Source organism: Canis lupus, chromosome 16, assembly GCF_048164855.1.
Source record: "Canis lupus baileyi chromosome 16, mCanLup2.hap1, whole genome shotgun sequence".
NCBI lineage: Eukaryota > Metazoa > Chordata > Mammalia > Carnivora > Canidae > Canis > Canis lupus.
The window spans coordinates 37269897-37294035 of NC_132853.1; the positions used below are offsets into that span (position 1 = coordinate 37269897).

A 24139-nucleotide genomic window follows, 5' to 3' on the forward strand; every position below is an offset into this window, starting at 1 on the left:
ATAAAAAATATTGAGATTTTTTCCCCCTACACTGAAGCTCTGAAATCCAGTGTGTAATTTACATTCATAGCACATCTCAATTCTGAGTAGCCACATTTCTGGTGCTCAGTTGCCCTGTGAGACCAGTGGCTGTTGTCTTGGACACTGGGCCTCCCCTCTAGTCCTCTGAATCCTGCATACCTTTTAGGACAAACTGAACGACTGCAGTCCTTTCAAACTAAGATGTGAGATGGAGCCTTTTGTTACATGCAGGCGTCTCTATGACCATTTATTTATAGGTCATAGAAATTATAATAATAATTTTAATAATATGTTAATAATTGAATTAATAATTGAATAGTAATATATTGAGTGTTTACTAAACTTTTTTCATACTTTAATTCATTTAATCCTTTCAACAGCTCACTTAGGTGGGTGCCATTATTCCCATTTTACAGATGAGAAAACAGGCACACATAGATTCAGTGACTTCCCCAAGATCATACAGCGAATAAATGGCAGGACTGGCATCAGGACCCACCCTTTTTTTTTTTCTCTCTCTCTCCTGAAAAATTTGGTACCAACTTCCCTATTTTTCTAACTCTCCAGTTTTGTTTTATTCCAGTCCATCTGGCAAATTTGATTTATAACCATTTAAGGCTTTCCGTGAACTGTCCTTAGACTTGTTTTTCTTAGCTTTTAACATGGATTCTCCAGTTTTAGTAAGCTAACCTGTTTACCATTCGGCCATTACAGTTTGCTCATTCTCTCTTCTCTACCATTGTCATGCATTATTGCTAGAAAGACCCTCTTATCCTCTTTGCCAAACCCATACCCCTGCCTTCAAAACTCAAAAAGCCCTCATTGACTAACTCCACTCAACTCTAACCCCTTTCCTATCAGCTCCCAAGTACTGGCTTTTGATGATTTATTTGTACTTTTTCTGTAACCTTACCTTTAATTTTTTTATATGGACATCTTTTCAAGAAGTACTTGTAATTCCTTTATAACTGTCAGAACTAAGCCCTGAACAAAGTATATCTCAATTGCTACTGACTCAACTAAACCATTGATCAAGAGAGAATATTTTACTCAGTCTGTAGCCTTTATGTACAAGATGTGTGTCCCACAGAGAAATTGTGAACCTAAGACTAGAGGTAACATTTTTAAAATATATATAAAATCACAGAAATGATTTTTTTTAATTTATTTATGATAGAGAGAGAGAGAGAGAGGCAGAGACACAGGCAGAGGGAGAAGCAGGCTCCATGCACCGGGAGCCCGATGTGGGACTCGATCCCGGGTCTTCAGGATCGCACCCTGGGCCAAAGGCAGGTGCCAAACCGCGGCGCCACCCAGGGATCCCCACAGAAATGATTTTTAAAACAGAAAGAAAACCTAGAGGCAGGCCCCTGGGTGGCTCAGTTAGTTAAATGTCTGCCTTTGGCTCAGGTCATGATCCTAGGCTCCTGGGATTGAGTCCCAATCCTGTTCCTCCCTTCTACCTGTGCTTTCTCTAGCTCTTTTACTATCTCTCAAATAAATAAATAAAATCTTTTAAAAAAATGAAAGAAAGAAGAAAGAAAAGAAAGAAAGAAAGAAGAAAGAAAGAAAGAAAGAAAGAAAGAAAGAAAGAAAGAAAGAAAGAAAGAAAGAAAGAAAACCCAGGGATAGTCGGCACAGCATGACTCTCAGTCTCAGGATTGTGAGTTCAAGCCCTGTGTTGGGTATGTAACCTACCTAAAAAACAAAAACAAAAATAATCACCAAGGCCATAGACTTCATAACAGCAGTAGTTGTCACCCTGTTGAGGAAAAAAAGGGAGAACCTTACTTGGCCCTATTTGTAGTCCCATGACCCAGGAAGTTCCATTGCAACAGGTCTGGAAGGAGCCCAGATCTACTACCTATACTTTGAAATTGGGTAATGGAAAGTTGGTTGTACATACAGTTCTCATAAAGAAGACTGACTGGCTAACAATCTAATATGCTCCAGGCAGGCTTCTCTGGAATAACTGAAATGAAGAATGAAGGGCTCTTGGAAACTCGTGTTCCAGCTTCAAAACTCGTGTTCTCCAGCTTCAAAAGGAGCTGGAGAAAGGGTACATACCTGGGTGGCTCAGTTGATGAAGGACCCACTCATGATCTCAGGGCCATGAGATTGAGCCCCAAATCAGCTCCAACTCTGCTTGAGATTCTCTCCCTCTGCCCTTCCTCCTGCTCTATCTCTCTCAAATAAATGTTTTTAAAATAAAAAAAAAGAAGCAGTGCAGGGACTGAGTACTGTCTGAAGGTCATTAGCCTTACTTCTAACAGATTTCTAGGTTTCTCTGTTTAACAAAGCCCTTGAAAATCTAAATTAAAATTCCTATGCAAATTGCATACTTCAATAGAAAGAAAGAAAAAAATTAATGAAAGTCATTCTAGGGGCACCTCCCTGGCTCAGTCAGTAGTGCATGAGACTCTTGATCCTAGGGTTGTGAGCTGGAGCCCCACGTTGGGTGTAGAGATTACTTCTATAAATAAATCTTTAAAAAATGAAGTTATTCTGATCTTAGGCACTTTTCTCTTTAGTTTTTAGGTAGTAACTAATCTGAGAGTCCCAATTTTGCTACTCCTCACTTTATCTATGGCCTAGAACAAGTCTTATCATTTCCCTGCCTCAGTTTCCCCATTGGTAAAGCAGTTAAGTGCATGATGCATGCTTTTCTCAAAGAAAAAAAATTATGTTACCTGTAGTTTAGGAATTTCTAAGTCTATCATGTTCTTAGTGTCAGAATGGGCTTCATAGCGGGAGTGTTAGATAAAGAGTTGGAGTAAAGGATATGTAGAACAAATGTAAATCATTGAAAGAGATGTTTTAAAGCAAAGAGAATATAAAGGAATTGGGACAGGAAACCAAAAAATTCAGAGAGAAGGGAAACGCATCCTGGCTGTGGCGCATTGAAAAGGGAAGAGAAAGACGCGGAAGAATTTGGGAGACCATTATAAAACCCACCATATTAGATCAAAACTAAGCATAACTGTTAATATATAGCATCCCTGACTTAGAAATTATGGCCTTCAGTGTCAATTTCAAGCATGGAAATTATAACTGTAATTTCACTAATATAAGTCTTACCTGCAGAAGATAGTGAGGATGTTCGAAAAACCAGGGATACAAAAAGCTAGAAAGCAATCCATAGGAGGCTGAAGCCATGAGATCCCAGCTTTGATTCTTTGTAACTTAAAATGGCTGTTGGAATGACTGTTGAAAAAGTAGGGAATAGATGGAATGTTGCTACCCATCCTGTATTTTTCATGAAAAGAAAGCAGATTAATTCCATATGCTTTAAAATGTATATTATACTAAAAAAATTTATATATATAAATATTTGTAAGTATATATAAATATATATTTATATTATAATATTTATATATATATACATATGGATACTATATATAACAGATGATGTGCATGTCTGCATATGTATATAAATACAGCTGACCCTTGAACAATGAATGCCGGGGATTGGGACACAGACCCCTGTAAGTTGAAAGTCTGCGTGTAACTTTTGACTCCCCCCAAACTTTTTTTTTCCCTCAAAGATTCCATTTATTTACTCATGAGAGACACAGAGAGAGAGAGAGGCAGAGACATAGGCAGAGAGAGAAGCAGGCCCCATGGCAGGGAGCCCCATGTGGGACTCCATCCAGGGATCCCAGGATCACGCCCTGGGCTGAAGGCAGACATTCAACCGCTGAGTCACCCAGGCATCCCAACTCCCCCCAAACTTAAGCAGTAATAGCCTACTGTTGCCTGGAAGCCTTACTGAGATCAGTCAACTAACATGTATTTTGTATGTTGTGTGTGTTACATATTGTAGTCTTACAGTAAAGATGGAGAAAAGAAAATGTTAAAAAAAATCATAAGAGAAAACACATTTACAGTAGGGAAAAAAATCCATGTAGGAGTAGATCCACACAGTTCAAACCTGTATTGTTCAAAGGTAAACTGTATATATATTTGAAGATGGCAATGTGACATGATGCGCATCCAAATATGGCCCCAAAAAGATCTCAGAGTCAGAAAGAATTTTGTGTCTCTTGGTATCTTTCCATCAGGAAGTTGAAAAAGTCATACATTTCCACCTTACTTCTTTCCTAGCTCCTCCTGTTTTTTTTTTGTTGTTGTTTTTTGTTTTTTTTTTCCCAGTACTTCTACTTCCTTTTCCCCAGCCACTATTCCAGGATTAATTACCAATCCTGAGTGACTGACAGCTACATGACTAAGCCCAAGCCTTTTGTTGGTGAACTTCATATTGTGATGAGCCCTTTCGGCGGTGTACTCTTATGAAGGGTTAGCCACCAGTCCCACAAGAATATGACTTAGGGAGTAAAACCTCTGAGCAGGCAAGAATGCATATGTCTGTGTCTGATGTGTGGGTCTCTGGAATGCTGCTACAATATTTCTCATGGAATCCCAAGTCTGTAAAGGTTACGGTGTTCTGGAGCTGGCGTGCTGAAATTAACTTAACAATGCTGTTGCTTTGACTTCACCTCTAGAAAAGTAAGTGAGGACTCAGCTTGAACTAGATTGGTGGAGTAGCCAAAAGGATTAAAAGCCTCAGCAGCTTGGCAATTGTCAACCTCAGTTTCTCCACCCTTGGCTCTATATCTGTTTGCTTTTCAAATCCCTGACAGAAAGAATGTACATCAGGATTGGTCCTCACTCAATACCTGATGCCATGCCTACCAAAGAGAATAATAATCTCAACCTCTGTCCAAGCCTAAATTAAGGGTGGGGTGAAGAAAAGAGACCCAAGACATTAAGGCCTGCCAACCCAGTGCAATCACATCTTATGGAGTGAGATTTTATAAGAGCGATTTGCCTTGGGGTTTTAGCCATGTATCTTAAATAAGTGAGGATGAAAAAAATCTGCTGCTGCCAGCCTCCCTACAGAACTTGCAAAGGAACCAAGATTAATAAACATTTAAAAAGTGTAGGGAGAGCTAGAAATTGGCTTGTGTCCTGCTTATGCACAGGACTGAACCGAAAGTCCTCTTGTCCCCAATAAATAAGTAATGCCAGAGCTGGAGAGAGAATGTAAGGTATGCATCTAAGCCCCTTTCATTTTTAGATATTCTGTATTTTCTGAGAAAACAATCTCAGTATGGAGACCAGACTTTGGGATATGGTGCCTTTTTCTTTCCAAATAAAATCTATATGGTAACATCTCTGTATTGTGAATTGACTCAGGAAGAAGCCAAAGAGACAAAAAGCAATTCAAACTGCTCATATTCTTTCATCCTGGGAAGCCATACCAGCAGATTTCTAGATATGATCTATTTTAGCTCAAAGTGCGATCACACTGTATAAAATATACATTCACTGAGAACGAAACGTAGCACAGATACCCTAGGGACCTGACATCAGGAATTAGGACAGGCCAAAAAAAAAAAAAAAGACAAAACTCTTTAGGCAACAAGGCACAATTCAAACATTCAACAGAGATTTATATTTTTCCTGCCCCAAACATACATTAACTTTGAAGTCGAGACCACAATTTTAGGAACTCTGCATTAGGAAACCCTGAACTCCTGCTGTGCCCTCTCCTGATGTGTCTCAGTGACAAGAGATGCTAAAATATGACATATTTGTTTAGCTCTATGTACTTTTGCTAATGTGACTCATAACTGCCTTATGTCACTTGAAGAGGACATCGATATATGAAGGGGCGGGAACAGGATCAAAGGAAATGAGGTGCAAGGGAGAGAAACAAGTCACTGTCTCACAGAAAGTACTATTCTTACTGAAAGGGTAAATCACTTTCTCTAATTTATAAGCTCCTTTTAATTTTTTCCAGGAATTAGAATACTATGGTTCTATCTAAGTTAGATCCAGACTTGAAGTTTACAAATTGCAGTCCTAAAAGCAGGCACAAGTTTCATTCTCCTAAACAAGGAAGTAAAATGGTAAAATCTTTAAGACCTTTATTTTCCATAACTTCTCCCCCTCTATAGTAAAGGGACAGAGAAACCCAGTAAACCAGGTTACGAACTCTAGGATTCAAACTTAAATTTCAAGGATATGCAAAATAGCTGGAGATGAGTTCCTTTTGTTCCATTCTATCTTTTTTTTTTTTTTTTTTGGCATGGGGGCTTCAAATAAAAGGGGATCCGAAACTGGCATGGGGAAGAGACAGGTGCAGAAGTATATGCCCAAGGTTAACTGCAAAGCAGTGATTAAAACCAAGATGAGAAGAAATCCTAACTGTCAGTCCTGTCTCCTTTCCAAATATCCTCACCATTATGGGTAATGGTCAGAGCACAAGTGTTGACATATCAGGGGGATCACATGTCCTAGATTTTATGGGACAGTCCTGATTTCACATTTTCTCTGCTGTTGTTATAGCCATGTAACTGTCCTAGAAATTCCAATATTCTGGCATTTGAGTTTAAAGAAAATGAAAGAATTGTGTGTCTGGGAGTCAAGGCGAAGAGGGCACATGATAGTGGGTGTCAAGGCCAGCTAACAGAAAGGAGACAGAAGGATCTGATTGCTAGAATAACCAGGCAGCTCAGATGAGGGTAACAGAATCCTGTGCGGCAGAGCATCAGCTGATGCTGAAAAGAATGCTCTATCCATGGACTCAGCCATGTTGCTGTTTTCAACCTACCTCTGGAGTACTAGTATTCCAGCCTCCATCAGAAGCAGGCTTCCACCTTGGAAACATAATATGTGAGACATTTCTGACATAGTCTTATAAAGTAAAACAGTGTGGGACACTCTTTAGCAGAAGGGGTGGAGGAATAACTTCATTAGAAATAAAAATATTTGCGGGGTGCCTGGGTGGCTTAAGGTCAAGCGTCTGACTTTGGCTCAGGTTATGATCCCAGGGTCCTGGGATCAAGCCCTGCTTTGGGCTCCCTGCTCAGTGGGGAGTCTACTTCTCCCTCTACCCCTCCTCCCCACTCGTGCTCTCTCTCTCTTAAATAAATAAATAAAATCTTAAAAATATATATATATTTCCATGGAGCAGTTTTGAAGTCTTCAAATTGCTTTGCAAAGCCAGGCCTATTCATTCCTCACTAGGCAAAGCAAACCTAACAAGGGAAATGAGTTCTCTGGGTTTATAAATCCATATGGTTAAAAAAATAAAATAAAATAAAACAAAATAAAATAAATCCATATGGTTAATCCTAGGCCCCTACACAAACAAACTGTAGAGTCTCAATATCAAGTATACACTTTATTTAGTTCAACTAATTCATTACCACTTTAAACAATTAGAAATACATTTAAGGGACGCCTGGGTGGTTCAGTGGTTGAGTGTCTGCCTTTGGCTCGGGTCGTGATCCTGGAGTCCCGGGATAGAATCCCACATCAGGCTCCCTGCATGGAGCCTGCTTCTCCCTCTGCCTGTGTCTCTGCCTCTCTTGTGTCTCTCATTAATAAATAAATTTAAAAATCTTTAAAAAAAAAGAAATACATTTAAACGCTTTTCACAATATTTTTCACCGTGACAGAGAGAGTAGAAATCCAGGAGCATAGGAGAGGTTCAGTTCTTCTTTTACCATAACTATTGTGAACCTTGTAATTCCATGTGGTAACATGAAAGGCACATTTGCCTCAGCCAGGTTGAGCCTCTTGTTCTGCAGAGTAGTAATGCTTTCCAGGACTAGGGGTGCCAGATAAAGTGTAGGATGTCTAGTTACACTTGATTTTCAGGGGCACCTGGGTGGCTCAGTCAGTTAAGCAGCTGCCTTCAGCTCAGATCATGATCCCAGGGTTCTGGGATGGAGCCTGCATCAGGCTCCCTGCTCAGTCAGGAGTCTTCTTCTCCCTCTCCCTCTGCCTGCTGCTCCCTTGCTTGTGCTCTCTCTCTGTCAAATAAATAAATAAAATCTTTTTTTAAAATTTGATATTCAGATAATAGTTTTTTAGTATAAACATGTCTCAAATATTTCATGAGACAGGCTCATACTAAAAATATGCAATATTTGGAGGGAATGCTTATACTAAAAACTATTCATTGTTTCATCTGAAAGTCAAATTTAATTGAACATCCTGTATTTTTCTTTGCTAAATCTGGCAACCCGACCAAGTAGTCTACTTTCAGATTTTGAAGATGGCAGCCAATGGCTTTTGAACTGTTTGGTTTTATAAAAGGGAATTTTAAAATAGCTTTGTGTGTTTGCAAAAAATCTTTTTCTTGAGAGTCGACTGGCATTCCATCATGTTTTGTTTCTTAGGCTATGAAACTCCCAAAAGGATTCTCTGTCTCCCTTCTAATTTTCCTGTACCCTAGGGTATTAACCTTTGTGGAAAACAGCATAGGTTAATACCAGCTGGCTCCATAAAAATCAATTTGTCTCTTCAAACATTTCAAATACTTTAAATACTTTTTCTGAGATTAAATACCCATGTTCAAAATAGGGTGGTGATTGTGCCATATTTTATAAGGGAAATTGCTTTGAGACTGATGTTGGCAGGATTGTGTGGAATAGCAGCCAAATGCTGATCTACCGCACTGGGAATCGGGTGATGGTTTTTGACTTCTTTCCTTCACCGCTGTTACTATCCTGATATATTTTTAGTGCTTCCACTCACCTGCGAATGATGCAGGCAGACGTTATAGACCTGATTCTGCCACTCCTGCAGCTATCAAAGCTGAACCATTTTAATGGGGGAGGGGAAAACCTGCTGTGAAGAATAAATATTCACAAGATTTTAATCAAGGAGTATCCCAAGAGACTCTCACATTTTGCCATAACTGAGGAAAAGGAAATCTTTTCTATAATTATTAATAATTTGGTTTCTTAGAAAAATCATCTCCACTTGCTTATTAAACATTTACTGAGGGACGCCTTGGGTGGCTCAGCGGTTGAGTATCTATCTATCTGCCTTTGGCTCAGGGCGTGATCCCGGATTCCAGGGATGAGTCCCGCATCCGGGTCCTTGCAGGGAGCCTGCTTCTCCCTCTGCCTGTGTCTCTGCCTCTCTTTCTGTGTCTCTCATGAATAAGTAAATAAAATCTTAAAAAAAAAAATTTTATTGAGTGTCTGTGCTACTCTTGGTGTATAGAAGCTTTGGTTGAAGTATAATTGACATACAATAAAATAGGTAAATCTTACACCTGCAGGTCTGTGCCTGTTGACAATTGTAACCAATATATAACTATCACACAAAATAAGATATAGAATCTTTTCATCACCCCAGAAAGTTTCCTCATGACCTTTTCCAGTCAAACGCCACCCCACCCCCACTTTACCCAGGCAACTACTTTCTATTTTCTATCACCATAGATTTGTTTTGCCTATTGTTATACTTTATATCAATGCAACTAGTCAGTATGTTTTTTGGGGGGATACATGCTTATGGCTTCTTTTGTACATCATGTTTTTGATCAACACATGGTACATGGATCAATGGTTCATTCCTTTATGTTTCTGAGGAGTATAATAGGACTATAATTTTTTTATTCATTCTCTTACTGATAGACATTTGGGTTATTTCCAATTTGGGGCTATTATAACTATGGCTACTTTGAGCATTCTTGTAAAACTTTTTGGCTAGATATCTTCATCTCTCTTGGGTATACACTTAAGAATGTAATTACTGGGTCATAAGTTAAATGTATATTTGAGCTTCTTTTTTTTTTAAGATTTTATTTATTTATTGAGGAGAGACACAGAGACAGAGGCAGAGACATAGGCAGAGGGAGAAGTAGGCTCACTGCAGGAATCCTTATATGGGACTTGATCCAGGACCCTGGGATCACATGAACCAAAGACAGACACTCAACCACTGAGTCACCCAGGCGTCCCTGTATTTAACATTCTAAGAAGCTACCAAACAACTCTCCGACATGACTGTAGCATTTTACATTCCCACATTAATGGACAAGAGCTCCAGTTTTCCTACATCTTCACCGACATTTGGTGTCATCAGTTTTTCTTCAAAGCTCTTCTAGGTGAGGTGAAATGGCATCTCCTTAAGGTTTTCATTTGCATTTTTCCCATGATTACTGATGGTGAGTGTTGTCACACTTTGGGTTCCCTTGGAAGTAGACTCTGAGAGGGAGCTTCGGCAGTAGATTTTTTCAGGAGTGCACTTGCGCTCAACACCTGTGGCATAGAAGACAGAAGCATGATTGGGCAGAGGAAATGCTGAGCTGTGATATAGTCTCAGAAGCTTCAGCTAACCCTACAGAGAGCACTGAAACTGGGATGACCCTTCAAAGATGTTTTGAGTTTGCGCAAGTGGCCAGGATGATAGTCATTGGATGCATGCCACTGTGTAACGAAGGAGTGACCTTAGGCAAATCAGGGCTCTTCAACTGAGACAAATCCATCTCTGAGGTGGACTGAGAGTTGAGGGCTGTCTATTGGCAGCCTTTTCAACAGCAAAGGAATAAGTCCTTCATTCCAAAAGGAAAATCAGTGTGATATAACATTTACCACAAGCACTCTTTCATGGCTGATTAGCCATTTATGTTTCTTTTTTGCGAGGTGTCTGCTTAAGTCTTTTGCCCATTTTTTAAATTGGGTAGTTTATCTTTTTGTTGTTGATTTATAGGCATTCCTTATATTATCTGGATATGAATCCTTGGTCAAGTATATAAACTATGAATGTTTTTTTCTCAGTCTCTCATTTATCTATTCATTTTCTTAATGGTGTCTTTTGATGAGTAGACATTTTTAATTTTGATGAAGTCTAATTTTTCCAATTTTTCTTTTATGGTTAGTGTTTTCAGTGTTCTGCCAAGAAATCTTTGCCTCTCTCAAGGTTGCAAAGATATTTTTCTGTATTTTTTTCTAGAAACTGTGTGTTTTTGTGCTACTCATTTTCAAAAACAAAGTTTATTGTCAGGGATTTTCTGCTTATAAAAGTATTACTTGATCAACATAGTGAATTTAGAAAATTTAGATGAGCCTTAACAAAACTAAAATGGGGTACCTGGCTGTCTCAGTTGGTTGAGCACATGACTCTTGATCTCAAGGTCTTAAGTTTGAGCTTCAAGTTAAGTAGAGATTACTTAAAAATAAATCTTTTTTCTTAAAGATTTTATTTTTATATATATGTATAATATAATATATATATACATATTTATGAGAGAGAGCACAAGGGGGACAGGGAAAGGAAGAGGGAAAGGAAGAGGAAAAGAAAAGGGGGAAAGGAAAGAATCCCAAGCAGACTCCAAGCAGAATGTGGAGCCTGATGCAGGGCTCGATCTAAACCCTGAGACCATCACCTGAGCCAAAACCAAGAGTCAGATGCCTAATCAACTGAGTCACCCAGGTGTCCCTCAAAAAAATAATCTTAAAAAAGAGAGAGAGAGAGATAGGGCACCTGGGTGGCTCAGTCATTTAAGTGTCTGCTTTTGGCTCAGGTCGTGATCCCGAGGTCTTGGGATCAAGCCCTGCATCAGGCTCTCTGCTCAGTAAGGAGCCCGCTTCTCCCTCTCCTCCCTGCTCGTGCTCTCTCTGGCTATCTTTGTCTCTCTCTCAAACAAAATCTTAGAAAGAAAGAAAGAAAGAAAGAAAGAAAGAAAGAAAGAAAGAAAGAAAGAAAGGAAGGAAGGAAGGAAGGAAGGAAGGAAGGAAGGAAGGAAGGAAGGAAGGAAGGGAGGGAAGAAAGAAGAAAGAGAAATAGGGATGCCTAGGTGGCTCTGTCAGTTGGGCATCTGCCTTTGCCTCAGGTCAGGGTCCCAGAGTCCTGGGATCCAGCCTCACATATGGCTCCCTGCTGAGCAGTGAGCCTGTTTCTTCCCCTCCCCCTCTCCCCTTCTCCCCACTCATGCATGGTCTCTCTCTCCCTCTCAAATAAATAAAATCTTGGGGAAAAAAAAACCCAAAACAAAAATAATCAGTAATTCCATAAATATGTTAACATTTGGTATACTGTCTTGTCTTTTTTCTTTGCACATATACATCACACATACATTATACACTATATGTCACATTGGGATCATAATATATTTTTTTTACATTTTTTTATTGGGACCATACTATATTAATATATCATTCAAGTACTCATGCTATTAAATATTCTTCAGTATGACTTGACTATAGATGTACTTATTTATGGATTTGTTAACTTATTTAACGAATTTCCTATTCCTGGATATTTATAATTTTTCTAATTATTTTTACTGTTTTTACTGACCTCACCTATAGCTGGGATGTACCTGGTGAGGTAGGGGGGGGTAGTTCTCCCTACTGCCCAGGCTGGAATCCAGGTGAGGGGTCTGGGGAAGAGGCTCTCTCTTCTCTACTCCCTTCCCAAATCCTGACCCTTCCTCCATCCCTCTTCCTATTTCCTTTGATGTTATTTTGTTACAGCTTTTAAAATACTCTCTAAAATTACTTAACCCCTGGGGACGGAGACTGAGGAGGGGGGAATGATAAAGGGTCCTAGACTCTGTGTGAATGAAATAAAGGTAAATAAACAACAACAACAAATCCACATAAAATCCATATAAAACCAAGCTGAGTTTTTTATTTTAAATTTTAAAAAATCCATATAAAATCCATATAAAACCAACCTGAGTTTTTAAATTTTAAATTATCTTTAAATTATTTTTAATTGTTTTAATTCAATTAGTTAACAACGTCTACTATATTATTAGTTTCAGAGGTAGAGGTTAGTGATTCATGTCTTATATAATACTCAATGCTCCTTACATCACATGCCCTCCTTAATGTCCATCACCCAGTTACCCCATCCCCTCAACCCCTCCCTTCCAGCAACCCTCAGTTTGTTTCCTATGATTAAGAGTCTTTTATGGTTTGTCTCCCTCTCTGATTTCATCTTGTTTTATTTTTTTCCTCTCTACCCCCTATGATCCTCTGTTTTGTTTCTTAAATTTCACATATGAGTGAGATGATACAATAATTGTCTTTCTCTGATTGACTTACTTTGCTTAGCATAATGCCCTCTGCATCATTGCAAATAGCAAAATTTCATTTTTTGATGGCTGAATAGTACTCCAGTGTGTGTGTGTGTGTGTGTGTGTGTGTGTGTGTATACCACATCTTCTTTATCCATTCATCTATCAGTGGACATTTGGGCTCTTGCCATAATTTGGCTATTGCTGCTATAAACATTGGGGTGCAGGTGCCCTTTCAGATCACCACATTTGTATCTTCAAGGTAAATACCTAGTAGTGCAATTACTGTATCATAGGGTAGCTCTATTTTCAACTTTTTCAGGTACTTCCATTCTATTTTCCAGGGTGGCTGCACCAGCTTGCATTTCCACCAACAGTATAAGAGGATTCCCCTTTCTCTACATCCTTACCAGCATCTGTTTTTTCCTGATTTGTTAATTTTAGCCATTCTAGTGGTGTGAGATGCTATCTCATTGTGGTTTTGATTTGTATTTCCCTGATGCAGAGTGATGTTGACCATTTTTTCATGTGTCTATTAGCCATGTGTATGTCTTCTTTGGAGAAATGTCTGTTCATGTGTTCTGCCCATTTTTTTCATTGGATTATTTGTTCTTTGGGCGTTGAACAAGTTCAACATAAGTTCTTTATAGATTTTAGATACTGGCACTTTATCTGATAAGACATGTGCAAATATCTTCTCCCATTCTGTCAGTTGTCTTTTGTTTGCATCAACTGTTTGCTGTGCAAAAGCTTTTTTTTTTTTGATGAAGTTCCAATAGTTCATTTTTACCTTTGTTTCCCTTGCCATTAGAGACATGTCTAGAAAGAATTTGCTGCAGCCAAGGTCATAATGTGTTCTCCTCTAGGATTTTGATGGATTCCTGCCTCACATTTAGGTATTTCATCCATTTTCAGTCTATTTTTATGTATAGTGTAAGGAAGTGGTCCAGTTTCAGTCTTCTGCATGTGGCTGTCCTGGCTGTCCAACACCATTTGTTGAAGAGACCATCTTTTTTTCCATTGGATATTCCTTCCTGCTTTGTTGAAGATTAGTTGACCATAGAGTGAAGGGTCCATTTCTGGGTTCTGTATTCTGTTCCATTGATCTATGTGTTTTTGTGTGAATACTACTTCCTTGATGATTACAGCTTTGTAACAGAGCTTAAAGTCCAGGACTGTGATGCCACCAGTTTTGGTTTTCTTTTTCAACATTACTTTGGCTATTTAGAGTCTTTTCTGGTTCCATACAAATTTAGGATTATTTGTTCCAGCTCAGTGAAAAAAAGTTGATGGTATTTTGACAGATATTGCATTGAATGTATAGATTGCTCTAGGTAGCACAGGCATTTTAACAATATTCTTCTAATCCATGAGCATGGAACATTTTTCCATTTCCTTGTGTCTCCCTCAATTTCTTTCATGACTGTTCTATAGTTTTCTGAGTACAGATCCTTTGCCTCTTTGGTTAGGTTTATTCCTAGGTTTTTAGTGCAATTGTAAATGGGATCAACTCCTTAATTTCTCTTTCTTCTGTCTCATTGTTAGTATATAAAAATGCAGCTGATTCCTGTGCATTGATTTTATATCCTGCCACTTTGCTGAAATCCTATATGAGTTCTAGCAATTTTAGGGTGGAGTCTTTTGGGTTTTTCATGTAGAGTATCATGTCATTTATGAAGAATGAGTGTTTGACTTCTTTGCCAATTCGGATGCCTTTTATTTCTTTTTGTTGTCTGATCACTGAGGCTAGGACTTCTAGTACTATGTTGAACAACAGTGGTTATAGTGGACATCCCTCAAGCTAAGACTTCAAAGAAACATCATTCTAGCATTTAAAAACATTTATTTATGTATTTGGGTTTTTTTAAGAAAGTTTTTTTTAAAGATTTTATTTATTTATTCGTGAAAGAGAGAGCGGCAGAGACATAGGCAGAGGGAGAAGCAGGCTCCATGCAGGGAGCCCGACGTGGGACTCGATCCCGGGACTCCAGCATCACACCCTGGGCAGAAGGCAAGCACTAAACTGCTGAGCCACTCAGGGATCCCCTCATTACAGCATTTAAAAAGAAAAAGAATAATCAAAGAGAAAGAGGAAGAGGATGAGAAGGAAGAAGAGAAGAGAGAGGGGATCCCTGTGGGAAGCTTGCTTCTCCCTTTGCCTATGTCTCTGCCTCTCTCTGTGTCTCTCATGAATAAATTAATAAAATCTTTAAAAAGAGAGAAAGAGAAGAGGGAGAGAGAGAACAAGAATAAAGAAAAAGGAAAAATAAATCTGCAGTCTCTCAAGACAAAACCAAAGGCAGGGGCACCTCACTGACTCAGACAGTTAAGCATCTGAGTCTTGATTTTGGCTCAGGTCATGATCTCAGAGTCATGAGACTGAACCCTACATAGGACCCCATGCTCAGTGCACGAGCTTGAGATTCTCTTGAGATTCTCTCTCTGCCCCTTCCTATCCCCCACTTATGTGTGTTCTCTTTCTAAAATAAGTAAATCTGGACACCTGGGTGGCTCAGTGATTGAGCGTCTGCCTTTGGCTCAGGTCATGATCCTGGGGTCCTAGGATCGAGTCCTGCATCAGGCTCCCCACAGGGAGCCTGCTTCCCTCTCTGCCTGTGTCTCTGCCTCTCTATGTGCCTCACATGAATAAATAAATAAAATCTTAAAAAAATAAGTAAATCTTTTCGAAATGTTTTGTTTACTTTATTTGAGAGAGAGAGCATGCAAGCAGGGGGAAGACACAGAGAGGGCTAGAGAGAATCCCAAGCCAACCCAGTGCTGAGCACAAAGTTGGACATGGAGATCACAACTTGAACTGAAACCAAGAGTCGGACACTTAACCAACTGAGCCACCCAGGCACCCTGAAAATAAATAAATCTTAAAAAAAAAAAAAAAGACAAAACCAAACCAGATTGCAATAATAAGACAGAGCACTTCTCAAAATCCTCTCTTCTCTTTCCTTTCTCTTAATACTTCATGCAGAGGATGAAGTTTTTCTCAATCACCTTCTTTTTTCCCACTTCGCCCTCTTTCCTTCTCCCATCATCTCTTCCTCCCTCCCAAAATGTTCTACTATGATTCCTGTCACATTTCTGTAAATATCTACCTTTTTCAATGTCAATTAAATTAAAGCTGTATCTAATTTTATCCAGGACCCTCATTTTACTCATCTAGCAGCAAAACATTCTTCTTGCCATGTGGGAGAGAGAAAAGTTGTGAAAATTCATCCTTATTGTATTTTTTCCTTGCATATAAAGCATCCATATGAGCAAACTTATAGATAGATGTATCTTCCTCCCTATATGTGATTGTTTCCTTAAGCTAAATATCTAGAGTCAAGTCCTGAATCAAAGAGCGTGAACATTCCTTTAAAATATTTTATTTGGGGCAGCCCGGGTGGCTCAGCATTTTAGCGCTGCCTTCAGCCCAGGGCCTGATCCTGGAGACCCGGGATCGAGTGCCACGTCAGGCTCTCTGCATGGAGCCTGCTTCTCCCTTTGCCTGTGTCTCTGCCTCTCTCTCTCTCTCTCTCATGAAAAAATAAATAAAATCTTTAAAAATATATTTTTTATTTGGTTTTATTTTATTTTAAGTTTATTTTTTGTAGTAATCTCTACACCCAATGTGGGACTTGATTCATGACCCGGAAATCAAGAGTCACATGCTCTTGACCTGAGCCAGCCCAGCACCCCCAGAGCATGAACATTTTTAAGGCTCTTTTTCTTGAGATTTTATTTATTTATTTATTCATGAGAGAGAGAGAAAGAGAGAAGCCGAGAGACAGAGCGTGAGCAGAGGGGGAGAGGCAGAAGAAGAGAAGCAGGGAGCCCAATGTGGGCCCCATCCCAGGACCCTGCGATCATGACTGGAGCTGAAGGCAGACACTTAACCTACTAAGCCACCCCAGGCACCCATTTTTAAGGTTCTTAATACACATTTGCCCACCTGACATCCAGAAATGTACCAATTTATACTCTTTACAGCAATATATGAGAATATCTACTTCCACACTCTCCAGTGTTATTAGCTCTGTTTTCTTTTCATCTGTGCCAGTTTGGTAGGTGAAAGCAATACCTCATCACTCTTTATTTTGCATTTCTTTGAAATGCAATCCAGGAAGAATTTTTTTTTCCTGTTGGCCATTTTTATTGCTTTGGTAAATTGCTGTGCACTTTATGCTCTGTATTCTTTCACTTACACCCCCAAGTGTCCCACGAAGCAGATGTTACAATTCTCATTCTGGAAAACTGAGAAATATGTGGATTAACTGGCTTGCCTGGGATCTCAGGGGCTGGTAACTGGCAGCACCAGGGCAAGAACCGAAGTCGGCTTGCCTTTGACCCAGCACTCTTTTCTCTTCATCTTCCCATGATCTTTTTCTGTAAACTCCAAGACTGATAGAATTCAATCCAAAGAATGGCTGGCATAACATAAGACGAGAGCTCAAGTTTCCATTTCACTTTTCCCTAACACATGCTGCATAACTTGGCCCACTGAAGAGCAGATGAGTTGTCATCACCTATTTCATTTAAATATTGAAAACTTATTAATAGACATTATTTTCTCCTGATGGTCATCAGAATTTTCTGGATTTCCAGCACTGCCACCCAAATCCTTTATCTGTCTCTAGGGCCTCTCAATGCTTTAGTTTCTTCATCAGTAAAATTAGGTGTTGGACTAGATCATCTTTAAAGTTCTTTCTAGTTCTCAGGGTGCCTGGCTGGTTCAGTGGTTCAGCGTCTGCCTTCGGCTCTGGTCATGATCCCCGGGTCGTGGGATCAAGTCCTGCATCGGGCTCCCCACTGGGAGCCTGCTTCTTCCTCTGCCTGTGTCTCTGCCTCTCTCTGTGTGTCTCTCATGAATAAATAAATAAAATCTTTAAGAATAAAGTTCTCTCTAGTTCTCTTTGTTTCCAAGATTTTATTTTTAAGTCATCTCTATTTCCAACATGGGGCTCGAACTCAAAACCCTGAGATCAAGAGTCACCTGCTCCATTGACTGAGCCAGGCAGGTGCCCCATGTTCTTTCTAGTTCTTAAATTATATTTTTCTATTAATTTTCCGTAGAAAAAAGTTAGTATGCTTCAATGTATCAGCTTTGGCTAATGAGGGCTGCATCTAACAGTTTGTGAAGTCTAGGAAATTCCCCTTAACAATAGTATACACTATAAGCATTGACAAAAACTTTGGAAGTTTCTTTCTGTGAAATATGATATACTCAGTATCTAAAGCCAAGTCAGATATGGGAGATCAGTATTTAACATTGGATGCTTTGTGTTTTATATTTTTATTATAATGTTCAAAATGCAAGTATAACATTTTAATATTTGTCAGCTTGCTTTTATAAAAGTAAATCCTAAGTTACCAAGAAAATGAATTTTTTTCCTTTCTGACCTGCCTTTCTGTCCTTCTCACTGTCTCACTGTCTTTTCCTCTTGATACGTTGCTTTATTTTTCAGAGGATGTTTCTCTCTCCCTTTGTTCCTCTGTTCCCTGGATTTGGATATCCGCTCTTCTCCATCCCAGTTTTTGTTTCCATAGTCACATTCTGTATTTCTACTTTTACCCTCTATCATTCTCTGGACTCTTTACCGTTCTCTTTGCTTTTTTTTTTTAACGTTCTTTTTTTTTTCGTTCGTTCTCTTTGCTTTACTCTTCTTCACTATTCTCTATGTTCCTCTCTGTGCAAGCTACAAGATAGCCATAAAGCCCGGAAATATAGCCAAAGCTTATTTTTTTTAACAGATTGAACCCCTTCAGTTACTTCTTTTGGGGCATAGATTTATTCAGTGAAAATGAAAATCAAAGTTAAATTACATGAGACAAGGCATCACAGACTCACTGATAGAAGCTCCATTAGCTTTGTGTGCACTGTGGACTGGCACATCATATTGAACTAAGCATTCCTAATGAGGGGTATTCTATTGACCATATGATGCAATGCTATTGAACATATCATGTATTGTGATATCCATAAGCCTTTTATTATGTATACTTGATTATGTTTCTAGATTTTATGGCCACTTGTAGTTCATCAATGTATTTTTTTGCCTTGTCTTTTCTCTGTGTTATCCATATTTGTTCCTCATTAAAACTGGACCTTGTTTTAATGATTTAACTTTGAAGACAGAACCAAATGCTTAAGTGGAATCTACTGAGAACCAGAAGTTGTAGAACAGTTCAGGTCTGTTTTGGCCCTTCTATGTGTCTCTCAACGGCCAGAATTTCTGTCCCAATTAAGAGGAGGAAGTTACTCAAGAGAGGCCCCTTAGCAACACTCAATATCCATTTAAAAAATAGAATATCAGCCATGGCCTTTTTACTTTTCTGAAACAGCCTGAGAATTTATTAAAAACAATAAAATACATCTCTACAGAGTACTATTTCCTGAGGCCTTCACATGTTTATCTGGTATTCCTTTCTTTCCTTTTCCTCAATATCACTGAGAGACAAGAATTTATTATTCCCACAGCACAAAAGAGAAGCAGTATGTACAGATAGGTTTTGAATTTCCAAAGCTTTCATTAAGTTGGGCCAGATCTGAAACCAGAAACTGGGTCTCTCTTCTGGCCAGAGTCTCTTGTCCAGGGCTTTTTATCCTCCTACAAGAAGCCGTCTGGTTGATGTAGAGGATGTGGCTTGCTTATTCATTGCTCTTGGAAAATGAATCTTTTGCCTCTTAGAAGAAGAAGAAGAAGAAGAAGAAGAAGAAGAAGAAGAAGAAGAAGCAGCTAATAATACCCTCACTTTATTAAATAAGCAGAAGAAAAAAATAAAGAATCTATAGCGGCCTGCCATCCGGAATGGCTCAGGTGATAGCCAGCCACCTAGAGGCAGGGAAATGGCTGCAGTCACTAGTGATTTCAGTGATTCTTCCCACCACCAGCTGTCATCACAATTTCCAGAAAAACTGCCAACAAAAAACAGGAATTCACATTTCATGGGGCCCCCCTCCCCCTCCCCCGCTCGCTATTATGGACCTTGGAACTTTTCCTGACTGCCCTTTGGCCTCTTGCCTTCATCCCCCCCCCCCCACCATTCCAGATAAACAGGCAAGGTATTTGACCTCACTTGCGTTTGAAGAACTCAGCACTCATGAAGGTGCGTGCCTCCCTCCTGCCAGAAATCCTTACTGAAATGGAGTTATTATTTCTTTCCCTAATCTAGGATTGTTTTCTTAAAATCAAAACTCCCAAGGATAAGCACCTTGTTCATACTTTCCCTGTCTTTTCTTGTCCTCTTTCACTCCAGACAATACACTCAGGTCTCCAGCATTGGGGCACTTATCACACTGTAGTAACTGACAATGGAAGTGCTTATCTTCACCTCTAAAGCAGGTGACTCATTTCTGTTGTACCCAAACACAGCACAGTGCCTGGCCCATTGTTGGGACTCAATGAATAATTGTTGAATGGAACTTGCCTAAATTGGACGTAGGCATCTCCTGAATTTCTCAGTGTGCTGAATTCCAGGGAAAATGAGACTCACTCAAAATGAGACTCACTCAGCCAACTGCTCCCTTCCTGTCTGAGGAGACCCACCCAGAGACCAGAACAGGGGCAGCCACACCTCTGCAAAGGGAAAGGGCCTGTCTGATGTCTCCTTCTGCCTGTGATCCCACTCCATACTTTTTTCTTTTGCTGCAGGCAAAGTTAAGCAGTCCTGAAACTTGTTTTTTCCAGGCACTCCTGTCGGGCAGAGCTGCTAATAGAACAGACTATGGGCTAGATAGGGATCAGGGTAAATACCGGAGCCTGAATTGTATCACAGGCATTGCTAAGAAAGGTTAGAATTTGATGAGGACCTATATAGAACTAATCTCCCAAGAGAGGTATCTGCCTGTAGGGGTTAAGAGCATGATCTCTAGGGACCTACTGTTGAGGTTCAAACAGTTTTTGCACTTTTTAAACTGTGTGACCTGGGAAAAGCTACTTAACTTCTCTGATCCTCAGTTTTCTCACCCATGAAGTAGGGATCAGAATGGTACCTGCATCATAAGGTTGTTGAAAAGATTAAATAGGTTACTACATGTTAGTGCTCAATATTATTATGACTAAGGAGGATGGCTTTGAATAGTAACAAGTTTACCCTGTTCAGGTTTGTGTGTATACATGCAGGGCTGGGGCAGAGCTAAGTAATGGAGTCTGGAGATAGCAGAATTACTTTGCATAAACGGATGAGAAGAATCTGGAATTCGGGGTAGAGCAGCAATCAGAAGAGAAGCATAAGGAGGAGAAATGAGGGAGACAGGAAAAATTAAAAGCATTTACAAATTTTCACTAGTACAAATTTTCATAGGGACGCCTGGGTGGCTTAGTGCCTGCCTTCGGCCCAGGGCATGATCCTGGAGTCCCAAGATCAAGTCCCACATCAAGTTCCCTGCATGGAGCCTGCTTCTTCCTCTGCCTGTGTCTCTGCTTCTGCCTGTGTCTCTCATGAATAAGTAAATTTTAAAAATCTTTAAAAAATATAAAAATAAAAATAAATTTTCACTAGTATAAAAGCAAGATATCTTTTTAAGAATGGGCATATTTGGGCATCCCAGGTGGCTCAGAGGTTTAGCGCCACCTTCGGCCCAGGGCCTGATCCTGGAGACCTGGGATTGAGTCCCCGTCGGGCTCCCTGCATGGAGCCTGCTTCTCCCTCTGCCTGTGTCTCTACCTCTCTCTTTCTCTCTGTGTCTCTCATGAATGAATAAATAAAATCTTTAGGAAAAAAAAAAAAAAAAGAATGGGCATATTTAATTTGAAACTCCTGATGTTGCTGAGATCTAAACCACCACTAAAGTAAAATGGTACAACTCCTCAGAGAGCAATTTGGTGCTATCAAAATTAAAATGTATGTATCTTGGGGCATCTTGGTGACTCAGTCGGTTAAGCCTCTGCCTTGGCTCAGGTCATGATCCCAGGGTCCTGGGATTGAGCCCAGAGTCAGACTCCTTGCTCAGCAGGGAGCCTGCTCCTCCTTCTCCCCTGCTTGTGCTCTCCCTTTCAAATAAATAAAATCTTTAAAAAAATTTACACATCTTTTGATCCTTCAGTTCTACTTCCAGGAATTTATCCTACCTTAGTTCTCATAAACAGATTCATGGCCTTTTTGTTTGTAATACCAAAAGCTTGAGAACCACCTAAGTGCCCGTCAACATAGTATATCTACACAATGGAACACTATGTAACCACCACAAAGATTGAGGCAAAGTTATAATACTATTCATGGAATAATATCCAAGCTAAAAAAGGCAGTTCTATTGTAGGCTGACGGGGAGCACCAAGAGCCAATGGGAGGAGCCATGCCAAAGTCCAAGCTAGAATCTATATTCTAGAGGAATATAGAGGTATCATGTCTGAAATGGCTGGTGGGGTAATGAGGGTTGGGAATCACAAAGCCTCCCACAAAAGCTGTGTGGAGGAAAGATCCTTGTGACAGCAGTTGGGGAATTAACAAGAGGGAGAGTGATTCCTTTATTTTTATTTTTATTTTTTTAGATTGTATTTATTTACTTGAGACATAGAGAGTGAGTGCTCAAGAGAGGGCACAAGCAGCAGGAGGGGCAGAGGGAGAAGGAGAAGCAGACTCCCCACTGAGCAGAGAGCTGGACCTGGGGCCTGAAGCCAAAGGCAGATGCTTAACCAGCTGAGCCACCCAGGCGCCCCTGATGATTCCTTTAAAAAACAGCTGGTGCTTGTGGCTTCTGTATAAAAATCTGTAGTTATGTGATGCCTGGGTAGGTTTGGTTTGCTTAATGGGCCAGGTGCAGATCAGAGAAAGATAGTAAAGGAGCAGCAAAATGGGGTTAAGAAAATGAGGCAAGGGAGTTGTGGGTAGATAATAAATTATGAAAAATTTTAACTAGCTTTTCAACTGAACTCAAAGGATATTGATTAAGATTGATATCAACAAAGAGAGTCACTGTCCTATTAAACATTTTTAAAAATCAATAACTTGCATGATGATCTAGCTGGGAAAGACAATTAGTAGAATGGATCATAGCAGCAAGATTTAAAATCATCTTGACAGATTGGAGTGAGGAGCCAAAATCAACAAGATGAAATTTGACAGCAATCAAGTGAGGACCTACATTTAGGTTTAAAAAAAAAAAAATCAATTGTATAGGAAGTAGTGGTACTGGCTTGGCAACATTTTATGTGAAAAAAGTTTAAGATTCACCAAACCCAATATGGTCACAGTCTCATGAAAAAACATAATGTCAAATCAAGAGAGATAACAGCCTCTTTGCATTTTGAACTGGCTAGTACTGAGTGCCCCATATTGAAAAAGGATCCAGTAACTTTACCAGGTGAGGAAGAATTGGTGAAGTTTAGAGATATTAGATATGTAGATAAATAATAGCTGTCCTCAGATAGCTTACATTGTATGAGACTAACAACATTAAATTGACAATGTTCAACCACTTTAATCTATAAAAATGGCAATTTCATGTGGCTCAACCTAACTAGAAGAGGATGTAGCCTCATTTTGTAATGCAGCAGAGGGCAAATGAGAATCATTGAGTGAAAGGGGGAAGCAAATAGTACATCAATATGGGAAGGAATTTGTCACAATCAGATCCTCAAGAGCAGAATGAGCTGCCTTACCCAGTTCTAGGTTCCCTTTCGCTGAGAGAGCCCAAGTAGAGCCAGGTGTCAGTCAATTGGGGATATTTATAATTTTCCATATTTAGTGGGAGACTCTCCATGATCCAACCTGAGTCTCTAACTTCTCCAGCTAGACACCACAGTACACGGACAATGCACCAGATTCCTGAGTGCCTTGGCCATCCTGCAATCTGAGTTATCCATAGGGAGAGCACAAAGTTGGAAAAGGAGGTACATTAAGAACAAAGAATAGGGGATCCCTGGGTGGCTCAGTGGTTTAGCGCCTGCATTCGGCCCAGGGCGTGATCCTGGAGTCCCTGGATCGAGTCCCACATCAGGCTCCCTGCATGGAACCTGCTTCTCCCTCTGCCTGTGTCTCTGCCTGCCCTGTGTCTCTCATGAATAAATAAATAAAATCTTAAAAAAACAAAGAATACAAGGAAAATTCTGAGTTGAGACAGCCAGGACAAATAGATACACGTGAAAGCTTCAGGAATGGGGAGAAAAATAAATCCCGTCGAGGGGTGGGAGGAAGGGGAAGGTGTGGTGCTGCTGGGCCAGGATTTTAGGCTTGCAGATCTGATAATCTTTTCAAACTGTGGAGGTTGGGGTTATAGCCCTGTAGCTTTCTTCTTCCTTCCCTATGGCTCACTCTCCCTTCCTCCCCTGTAGACAGCCCTTATGGAAACTC

At 39.8% G+C, this 24139-nt stretch overlaps 1 protein-coding gene across 1 annotated transcript in view; it reads right to left on the reverse strand.

Moving 5' to 3' along the window:
- The window catches only part of NPEPPS (aminopeptidase puromycin sensitive), a 106060-nt gene extending 102833 nt beyond the window's left edge, over positions 1-3227 (reverse strand). The window contains exon 1 of the mRNA XM_072780307.1: positions 3100-3227. Within this exon, the coding sequence (XP_072636408.1) occupies positions 3100-3177 (78 nt within the window). The 5' untranslated portion in view covers positions 3178-3227. The remainder of the gene's footprint in view (positions 1-3099) is intronic.
- Positions 3228-24139: the final 20912 nt, after the last annotated feature.